Source organism: Mastomys coucha, unplaced genomic scaffold, assembly GCF_008632895.1.
Source record: "Mastomys coucha isolate ucsf_1 unplaced genomic scaffold, UCSF_Mcou_1 pScaffold4, whole genome shotgun sequence".
NCBI lineage: Eukaryota > Metazoa > Chordata > Mammalia > Rodentia > Muridae > Mastomys > Mastomys coucha.
In genome coordinates, this window is record NW_022196910.1 from 21298874 (window position 1) to 21310373 (window position 11500).

At 40.6% G+C, this 11500-nt stretch overlaps 1 protein-coding gene across 1 annotated transcript in view; it reads left to right on the plus strand.

Annotated features, from left to right (window-relative positions):
- Window positions 1-10802, plus strand: part of Ntn4 (netrin 4) — a 114288-nt gene extending 103486 nt beyond the window's left edge. The window contains exons 8-10 of the mRNA XM_031349127.1: window positions 2280-2348; window positions 4530-4700; window positions 9877-10802. Coding sequence (XP_031204987.1) covers window positions 2280-2348; window positions 4530-4700; window positions 9877-10019 — 383 coding nt within the window. The 3' untranslated portion in view covers window positions 10020-10802. The remainder of the gene's footprint in view (window positions 1-2279; window positions 2349-4529; window positions 4701-9876) is intronic.
- The last annotated feature ends 698 nt before the right edge of the window (window positions 10803-11500 follow it).

Genomic DNA, 11500 nt, shown 5'->3' on the forward strand with positions numbered 1-11500 from the left:
TCTCTCTCTCTCTCTCTCTCTCTCTCTCTCTCTCTTCCCCTCTTGCCCTCCATTTCTCTTTCTCCTACCTTCCTCAGTGCTAGAGATGAAACCCTGAGCCATGTACACACTAGGCAAAGAGTTCGACAGCTGAGCTCATTCCCAGCCCTCTAATCTGCCACTTCTACCATTTGTGAGGTAGAAAATACCAGATGTGAACTCTGATTTCCCAAATGACAAACCTGGCTTTAACTAGTACCAGAAAACTATGAGCAATGTTCATCTTTCAAAATGTTCCAGCCACTACTGTAACCAAACAGGCCTTTTCCATTTCCAGATTTCTTAAATTCTGACAAATGCAAAATATTGTCCTCTGAGATTGGCTCCCATGATTTGTCCAGGCTGGGCGTGAATGCCTGGGAAATAGTCCCTTGGGCTCAGCTTTCTGAGTAGTTGAGACAACAACATAAATTCCCCCAAAGAACCCAGCTTGGCCAATGCATTAGCATGCTTGAACTCCTAAGCATGTGAAGAAAGGGTATTGTCAGGCAGCCAAAGACAGACCTTCAGACTTGTGTGTGTCCCCAAAAGGTCTAACAAGAGAGCATTGTAGTGAGGAATGGTGTGCACCATTCACTAGTAGCTCTATTAGGTTTTCCGGCGGCATGGCAGATAGCACACACCTGCTTCAATGCAGCTTTCAAAGGCCATGGGCCGTTTACCTACTGCCACTTCAAATCAGTTCCTCTGCTGTGTTTAGATGATTTGCTATAGGATTCCTACCCTTCCTCACTCCCCTAAAAGCCAATTCCATATCCACTCTGTCTGTGGAACTTAAGTGTTGCACCTGTCTTAGTTAGGGTTCTATTGCTGTGAAGAGAAACCGTGACCAAGGCAACTCTTACAAAGGGAAACATTTAGTTGGGGCTAGCGTATAGTTTCAGAGGTTCAGCCCATTATCATCATGGGGGGAAGCGTGGCAGCGTGCAGGCAGATGTGGTGCTGGAGGAGTTGAGAGTTCTGCATCTTGATCTGAAGGCAGCCAATAGGAAACTGTCTTCCACACTGGGTGGAGCCTAAGCATAAGAGGCCTCGACGCCCACCTATGTGCCCACCTATGTTGTGACCTACTTCCTCCAACAAGGCCACACCTCCTCCAATAAGGCCACACCTCCAAATAGTGCCATGCTCTATGGTCAAGCATTCAAACACATGACACTATGGAGGCCAAACCACCATACATCAATGGTGACTAAGTCTACGCATAATTAAGTGCCTGGCTCCAGAGGCAAAGCTGAAAGAGAGCCTACCCACCAACAACTCCACCACCTAGGTCTGTTTCCCAATATCTCTGGTACCCCGATCGGCTGCCTTTCCCTTCTGAGAGCTGCCATTCTATGTCCCTTAGAGCAACAAACTAGACAGACGAATAGCTACTAAAGCCTTTAAAACTCTAAAGTCCTGGAATATCCCCCGAATGCTCCCCTTTCTATTAGTGATATCACAGTCCTCTATCATTAACTGAAAATGTGCTGGGGTTTTGGGTTTTTTTTTTTTTTTTTTTTTGACGTTTATTTTTTTGTTCAAAGGTGTTTTGAAAGTCTTCTCCAGGGCTTGGCAGTTCTCTCACGAGCCACAGTTCTAGTAGATGAGTTCAACTACCTCATCTACTTGGAAGAAACTACCCTATCTTTTTGTAAAAGACCATTCCTAGATCTTTCTTCAGCCATGAAGGCTCTTCTTGCCTTCTCAAACCTCCCACCTAAGCATGTTGTACTTCTATCATAGGCCACTTAGTCACTGTTTATACACACCCTTTTACTTACCAAACTGCAAGCCTTAGGCTAGAGTAATATCTTGCTCATACTTATATGTTCTGAAGGATATCACCACTCCCAGCACATCATATGGTATCCAGTTACCTCCAGTGGACTACCAAGTATTGTATTTTATTTTCCTTGACACTTTGAATAACTAGCTATTTAGTATACTTAGTTACTTTTCTATAGGGAGGTCTACACTTTTAGCTGTTCTTTTTTATTAATGTAGATTGTTAACAGTAGACTGCATTTATCACAACATCACTTTGTCGCTAGAAGTCGATGTTGATTTTATCTTCCATATTTTACTCTGGTTAGTGTCTTATTAGATGATAATTGCACTTAGAAAGAGACCTTACTTCTATTAGATCATCTTCATGACTGAGTAATACTTCCATGTGTTACATGAATCAATGAAGGAGTAAACCGTTACCTAGATTTGCACCCCTAATAACACAGTTTTCCATTTGCTTTCTGTAGGTAAATGTGAATGTAAGGAGCAGGTGTTAGGAAACCCCAAGGCCTTCTGCGGAATGAAGTATTCATATGGTGAGTGTGAACCCTCCAAGCTTGGGTGTTCTCTATTCAGACTACGAACAGAGGTTTCTAAGGAAACCTAGACGCCTGGCTGATGCAATTCCATAATGCATAGATACTTGGGCAAAGGTAAGAAGGCTGTTTATGAGGCAATAATTAAAATTGGTGGTGGTGTAGGCCTTTAATCACAGCACTCAGGAGGCAGAGGCTGGTTGATCTCTGTGTGTTTGAGGCCAGCCTGGTCTACAGATGGAGTTCCAGGACAGCCAGGGCTATACAGAGAAATTCTGTCTCAAAACAAAACAAAACAAAACAAAACAAAAGATTGGTGATCAACTACATCTGTTTCCCAATATCACTAAATATTCTAATATTCAAATGCAAAAACTATATATAGCATATGGGAGAAAGAAAACAGAGTTTCTCTAAGTAATTACTATCTCCAAATTCTAAATGGCTCTGTAGTCATAGTGTATTACTCTGTATAGCAGTGAATTAGTTAACCACTTTGGCTCCTTAGTGGTTCTCATACACAATGCACCTGCCCAAGAGCTCTCTGGATTACCGAATGAAAGACAGACACGCACGCACATGCACGCTCACACACACATGCCAGCTAATTTTGTTATGCCTTGACTAGCTCAATGGCTGAGCACCTCTAACCCTCCACACATACACACACAGCCAGCACATTCTCCTCTCCTCCAGCATTCCTGACTTAACACCTCTTAAATCTATATTTTATCTTATTGCTCTGGCTCCTCTGGGTAGCCCCCTTATCTTTGCTACCCAAGACGCTCTGGGCAGCCTCTCTGGGGGCCGCATTCCTTCTTCTACCTACATGTTGGCCGTTACTCCCTCCTGTTCCTTCCCAGCATGGTCCTTCCTATTCCCTTCTTCTCCAGGATATCCTTTCTTTCTCCTCCCTGTGTTTCTTCTCCTGGGAACCTAGGAGCCCCCCACCCCTGCCCAGCCATTGGCCGTTGGTTCTTTTTTGATCAATCAAAACCCAATTGGGAACAGGGACTTGCAGCGTTTGAACACACAGATTCCCAATTTGGGGGCCAAATCAAGTAGGTATTTTTATTACAGAGGAGTGATGAATGTTTGAGCTGATCTACTTACTCTGTTCTACATTTTACAATGTATACATTAAAATATCACATAGGATTTCACGAGTATGTACTATTTCTATATGTCAATTTAGAAATTTTTTTTAATTATTAAAAATTAAAAGAAGGGTCTGGAGAGATGGTTCAGCAGTTAAGAACACGTGCTAGTCTTCCAGAGGACCAGGGTTCAGTTCTCAGTTTGCACATAGAAACTTACAACTGTCTGCTACTCTAGCTCAAGGAGGGGATCTGATGCTTTCTTCTGGCCTCCCTGGGCATAAGGCACACATGTGGTGCACATACATACATACAAACAAACATAAATACACATAAAATCAAAATAAATAAATTCAAACTAAATCAAGTGAAAAGAATACTACAGCCTTTCCAGCTAGTCAGCTTGAATTGTACTCCAAAGAACAGTAAAAAATCAATGTTACATAACCTCTGTATCGTGATGTAAAATATGCTCTACCGAAGCATTTTGTTCTCTGTCATAATATCATCCACAGTCAACCAAAGAAGTATAATATGATCAGAATCTAAATAAAAACCTGGGCAATAGTTCTACTTCCTATTTACTCTCTCTCTGTAGATTTGATATATCAATAGGCCTTTTTGTTTTGATTTTATTTTCTTTCTGAGACAATGTTTCTCTGTGTAGCCCTGGCTGTCCTGAAATGCTCACTGTAGACCAGGCTGGCCTTGAACTCATAGAGCTCTGCCTGCCTCTGCCTCCCAAATGCTGGGATTAAGGTGTGTGCTACCATGCCTGGCTCAGCTGAATATACTTAAAATTATATTTGCAGTAGGCAATGGTTAATGTCTTTCCAGTGTCGTAATATTGGAGGGGGACAAAGGTTGAAATTTCCCAATAAAGAGAAAATAAAATGTAAATGAGATTAAATCAAGGCAAACATGAATGAGCTTCATGACCTTAAAAGCAAATTCCCATATCCTGATTTTTGTCAGTTCACCCTTCCCTCACACTTGGAAATGACTATTCAAATAGTTCCAGTTTTAACAGAAAACTTGAAATCTGTATGCTTTTTTTTTTATGTTTGGAATTATGTCATTACAGTGTTAAAAATCAAGATTTTATCAGCTCATGATAAAGGCTCCCATGCTGAGGTCAATGTAAAGATTAAGAAAGTCTTACATTCTACCAAGCTGAAGATCTTACGAGGCAAGAGAACACTGTATCCAGAGTCCTGGACTAACAGAGGCTGCACCTGCCCAATCCTCAATCCAGGTGAGCCCTAGTTAGACTTTCCATCCTGTGATCCTTGTCTCTGCACATTGGCTGTCTTACCTTACAGCCTCTGAACCAAACCTCAAACCTCCCTCAAAGCATCTGGCCTTTTACCTTATGAACACTGGGTAAAATCCAAAAGGATTCTTTGAACTAACATTAAATTATACCACCCCCCCACACACACACACACACAAAAACACTCTTCCATGTGCTCTATAAAAAGAAAGTATTTTAAAATCTAGCGATATAATACTTTGTATCCTGAAAGAGAAGCCTCAGATCGGTTCCAGGTGCCTGCTGCATTGACTGCCCTTTCATGAGCTTATCTACCACTCTGTGCATTATTTGAAAGCTAGGTCCTATTACATGAGAACCTGTTCCCAAAGGAAGCGCCCATGCAAAAGCCCATCTGTGCAAATAACACTGAAACCACTTCTACTGTTGCATGCGAAGCATCTGTTTCTCCTGGAGAGAAAACAACTCTCAAGTTTTCATCGGGTTGCTTTCCGTGGAATGATCATTCCGGTTTGAAATGAGAAACAGCCAGGGAAACAATTTAAGTCCAATCTTAGTGAGACCTGGAATGGAGTGAGATTTGATTTGAACCTTAAAAATATAAGGCAGAGATGGTGGTGATAGTGGTCCTAGGTGAGTTCTTACGACCCCTTAGGAGTCCAGACTTCCATGACTCTATGAAGATAGCCCTCTGGTAATGGTACTCTCAGAAAGTAGGGCCAGCTAAGATAGGAATCTCCCATGACAACCTTCCATCGGGATATGTAAGAACTCTGCTGATGATTCTAAAAACCACATCCTACACGCATCTTCATGGACTGCGTCCACAGCTACTTCTCTGCTGCCTTGCTAAATTTGAAAGCAGGATATAGCTTTCTTATCACAGATGCTCCAACGCTCCTTCCATGTTAGCACTCAAATAATACTAACATAACGATCGATAATCGGTTCTGGGAAAACACATACTTCTAAAAAGCCTTCTTCCCTCTTCCTGCCTTGTGTGATTTCCTGTGTATGCAGTAATCATCTGTATTGTATGACACCACTGAGACAGGTGCATCATTTATATTCTGGGTCTAATTTATTCCCCTCATGAGCCAGGAAACCACAGCTATGTTAATAAGAGCTCTTAATTAACAAATGAAAAGAAACAGCAGAGAAAAAACTACAAATAAAATATTCCCTTAATCTGAACATTTAAACAGCAAGACTTAAAAAAAATAATGTTTTCTCAAATTAACTAATGTTCTTGTACTTTCATCCCTCTGATGTTTATTTCACTTAATTTCATTTAAATTTCAGTAAGATAGAAGGGAAACCTTCTTAATTGTAAAAAATAAATAATTCCAAAGAATAAGTAAGAAACTTGGATTTTTGAATACAGGAAACAAAGAGTCATTCATTTAAATTCTGTTTTCCAGTGATCTGTGCTTGAGGGCCCTTATGAGCAATTTTCTATTATCTTGGCAGAGAGAGAGAGAGAGAGAGAGAGAGAGAGAGAGAGAGAGAGAGGAGAGGAATCCAGTTTTACAGAGTGACATTAAAAACAAAGCCTCAGCCATCTGCGCCACCCTCCAGGAAGTGAGCTTTATTTCCTACTCAAGTCTGTGCCAGACTCAAAGAACCAACCGAGTTCATCACAATAGAAAACATAAGCACAATTATTCAAAGAATTCTTAAAAACATGTTTACTTGCTTTGAGGAAAAATCTGGAAGCCGCCAAAGCAAAACCAGACACTGTTTAGGTTTGCTTTGGTTTTTCCATTTTTACAAGTTTAATGACTAAAACCAAAGAAGAAGACTGACAAGAAAACTCTGAAACCTTAAGCCTCAACTTGTCTCCCCAACTTTGAAAAGGAGCTTTGTAAGCACATGCCTTTAATTCCATCCAGTACAGAGGCAGAGGCAGATAGATCTCTAAATTCAAGGCCAGCCTGGTCTACAGACTGAGTTGCAGGACAGCCAGGGCTACACAGAGAATCCAAAAAAAGGGTTGGGGGAGGAGGAGAAAGGAAAGAAAGGAGAGACAAAGACAGAGAGAGAGAGAGAGAGAGAGAGAGAGAGAGAGAGAGACAGAGACAGAGACAGAGAGAGAGAGAGAGAGAGAGAGAGAGAGAGAGGGAGGAGAGAGAGAGAATGAAAGAATGAGAGATTGAGAGAGCCGGAGTCGGCTCTACCCATCATCCATGCAGCCTTGTGCTCTGGGACTCATGGATATTTTGTATCAATCTCGTATCTTTAAAGTCCACTTCCTTTTTTCATAGATTAAAAACTTTGTGCCTTCAAACATATAACAAAGCAGACATCAAATTGTAAAGATAGACAAATTAAATATAAGTGCTACTGGGACTGGAGAGGTGGCTCATTGGTTAAGGGCACTGGCTCCTCTTCCAGAGGTCCTGGGTTCAATTTTCAGCACCCACAAGGTGCCTCATAACCATCTGTAATAGGATCTCATGTGGCTAGCATAAAGACAGAGCACTCATAAACATAAAATACGTAAATAAATCTTTATACACATGCACATGTTACTAAGAGATGTAAATGAAGGCACTGTATGTTATGGTTTGATGATAATCCATACTTTAGGTGTTTATTCAATATCATTAGTTTTATATCGATACAGTAAGTGGTAAATTCCTATACTATTTGTTCTATTTATGGCTTTAAAGTAATTTAAAATAATGGTCTTGATCTTCAAGTCTTTTTTTTTTTAATTTGTATTTTATATGTATGCATGTTTTACCTGCATGCATGTCTGTGCACCATGTTCGTGCAGTACACACAGTCCGGAAGAAGGGGTTGGGTCTCCTGGGATTGGAGTTACAAATGGTTGTGAACTGTCCTGTGGGTGCTGGTAATCAAACTAGGGTTCTATCTAAGAACAGCCATGGCTCTTAACCACTGAGTCATCTCACCAGCCCTGAAGTTCTTATTGCTTCTTGTATTTGTAAAAAGATAACTGTAGGGTTTTAGCGCCATCTTCCTTGAGACTCTTGCGCCATGAGAGGGAAGTGGCGGAAGAAGAGAATGTGCAGGCTGAAGCGCAAGAGAAGAAAGATGAGGCAGTCCAAGTAAGCCAGTTTGAGCACCCACGAAGCCTGCAGGAGCAGAAGTAAGGGATGCTGAGGGCCGAGACACTGGAACAAGTTGTTGGGCTGTGTGCTGCTGTCGGTAATAAGTCTCCGTAGACCTGGAACGTCACTTCGCCGAGATCACCTGGGAAAATAACTGCCTCTCTTACAACCAAAACTGGCCCTCTGCCCTGGACCTTTGGCATTCTGAACTAGTTCTGTTCTCTTGTGACCAAGTGTAACTCATATACAATAAATCCTCTTGCTGTCAGCTGAAGAATCAAAAAAAAAAAAAAAGAGAGAGAACTGTATTATTTAAGTATTAGATGAAGCAATACATATATATGTATATATGTATATACATATATATATATGCATACACACACACACATTTATGTTAGGCTTTACTAGGGATTGAACCTAGGTCATTGTGCATAGCCATACAAGCATCCTAGCTCTGAGCTATATCTACAATCCTTTTTACTTCAAGACAAGGTCTTGCTAAATTGCCCAGGTGACCACCACTTGGGATTCTCTTGCCTTAGTGTCCCAAGTAGTCATAATAACTGGGATTTACAAACATACATCTCTACACTCATAAATTTAAACTGATATTTATTTGAACTTTAACATCCAGTGTTCTCATTAAAAAATTTAAAGTATACAGCTTTTTGTCTTAGAAAGTTATAGGCATAATTACCTTTCTAATCCTATCTTTTATAAAATTGTTTCTGGATGTCAAAATTGACATCATGTGGGATATAATTAATACATGAAGAGACAGGACTGCCTCTGTGCAGTTGTTAGCAATTTTTTTTCTTATGCCTGAACATTTTTAATTATAAGGGCAGCAATGAGTGTGATCAAGTCTCATCAGTTTTTTTTTTCATTTTTTTTTATTTTGTTCATAAACAAGTTGTTTATATTCATTCCTCAAAGTGTATAGAGAGAGTATGTGTCCTTTTCTGTCATACATAGCTTTCTTTTCATGTTGTTCAAATAGTTGCTTCACTTTTGCAAAGTCCTTTTTTCTGTTTGGTTGGTTGGTTGGTTTGGTTTGGTTTGCTTGCTTGTTTTTTTGTTTGTTTGTTTTGTTTTGTTTTTTGCTTTTTGTTTTTTGGGTTTTTTTGTTTTTGGTTTTGGTTTTTTTCCGAGACAAGGTTTCTCTTTGTAGCATTGGCTGTCCCAAAACTCTCGCTAAAGGCTAGTTGTGGAACTTGGTCTATAGACCAGACTGGCCTCGAACTCAGAGATTAACCTGCCTCTGCCTCCCAAGTGCTGGGATTATAGGTATGCATCATCACCACCACCCGGCTTATAAAGCCCTTCCTTCTTAATTGCTGCTACCAAACACACACAATGATCTCCCAGGATCATTAATGGGTCAAGTCCCCATTGATCCCTCTCTCTTCTCCCACTTGGCGTGGAACAATACAGAAGCCGAGAATCACACAGCTCTGAGTTTGAGTCAAGGTGCTGCTATTTAGTAGGCGAAACTGAACAAGCTTCCTGACTTCTGAGCCTCAGTTTCTCACTCATACAAAAGAAGAGACAAGATACTCTATAATCCCAGCCCTTGGGAGGCAGGGGCAAGTGGATTTCTGAGTTTGAGGCCAGCCTGGACTACAGAGTGAGTTCCAGGACAGCCAGGGCTACACAGAGAAACCCTGTCTAGAAAAAACCAAAAAGAAAGATACTTTATAAGTCATTGTCAAGGTCACATGAGATAATATGTGTACAGCATGTGGTATATAATATGTACTAAATGTCATCTCTTAGTATCTATGGTTATCTTATCCATGCCTATATAAAACTATGAACCAGTAATGTATGGAACTGCTAAAACCACAGCATCTCTTCTAATAGAGTTTAAAGTGTGCCAGGTGGTGATGCTGCACACCTTAAACCTGTTACTCTGGAGGCAGAGACTGCTGGATCTCTGTGCATTCCAGGCCAGCCTGGTCTACAGAGCAAGTTCCAGGACAGCCAGGGCTACATGGAGAAACTGTGTCTCAAAAAGACAAAAATGAACACCTAACAAAGCAAACAAATTTATAATTTGTTTATCCCCTTTGTGCTTTCAGGCTTGGAGTACCTGGTAGCTGGCCATGAGGATGTAAGAACAGGCAAATTAATTGTGAATATGAAAAGCTTTGTCCAGCACTGGAAACCAGCTCTCGGGAGAAGAGTCATGCACATCTTAAAAAGAGACTGCATGTGGCACTGAAGCTCTTAAGCACACAAGGGCTCTTCTTCTCTGGGTAGCAGATACACAAGTCTAACGAAAAAGAGACTTCAAAATAAAACTGGAATATTTTCTAAGTGCCAAAATGTAGTGGGGAAAAAATGTTCCAGTCGCATAGGCCTTTTCTAACCTAACCATTCTGGATCTGTGTTTGAAAACAGTCTTTCATAGAGAAATGAAAAGCTCAAGCTGATACCTGCTTTAACTGAAACTGGTTCTGAAAGCCATAGTTATTGAGAATTTTTTAATAGCAACATTGCCATCATCCATTAAGGTCTCCTCCCGGCTTCAGATGTGTTTATTTAAGAAATTAATGAGATTTAAAAAAAAACACACCCCCAGCCCCACCCCCAGCCTCCAACTCTACTTGCAGGAAAGGCTTCTTAAAGAGAGCCTTGTCTTGTGTGCTGTGTGTGGGATGTGAGTGAGACTTCTCCATGTGTATATATAGAATTTCCTTGTGTAAAGCACTTTACCTACCACTTGTGAAAGTCTGGAGACTGCTACTGACAGGCAGAGAAGAGAGGGACTGCCCGAAGACTCTACTGAACCAGAGGCTCCACCACTGTGGATGGAGAGGAACCATGGATAAAGGAAGCTATCTATGCTGTTAGCTCCAGATACTGGGAGAAACACTGTATAAACCCAAAGCCTAAAAGAAAATGTTTGCGTGAAGTCCCGGTTTAGGGTGAGAGGTTAGATTGTAAAATAGTGGCCACAATGAAATGAGAGAGAGAGAGAGAGAGAGAGAGAGAGAGAGAGAGACTTTAAAAGAAAAAATAAATGTAGAAATATGTTTGCATAGAGGGGAAGTAGACTTTAAATGTCAAAAAGTTCATTTATTTGTGAGGCACTTGTACACACTTGGAAAATTATTGTAAACACAGAATTTGTTCTATTTTTTGTTTAGTATTTAAACATGAATATTGGACCAGTTTTCTTCCTTCTTGTATTAACAGTACATGTACCTGTTTCCTAACCCAGCATATGTGATAGTTCACCAGCTTGCTCTTTTTCATGGTCTTCCGTCTTCCTTATCTAGGCATAGCCCAGCTACACACAGTTTCTACTGTACTTGAACTTACAAACCAGGAACCACAGTGCCGAAACCATATCCGGAGCAGCATATTTTTCCCTGAGGTCCTGTGGACTCACTATATATATATATATATATATATATATATATATATATATATATATATATATATATATCTTTGTGACTTTGTTTTTATATTTCATGTATGTAATAAAGGCAAATGGCCTCCTGAACTTTGTCTCTTGACCAATTCTTCAACGATGCTACAGATCAGCTTCTCTTAATAAGGGAACTTAAATCTAGTTCAGAAGGGAATTCATTCCAAGGGACCAGGAAAGGACTCAGTGGGTGGAAGCATTTACCCTGCATGCCTGATGACCTGAATCAAGCCCTAGAACCCACACCATAAAAGAAACGAACTGACTCG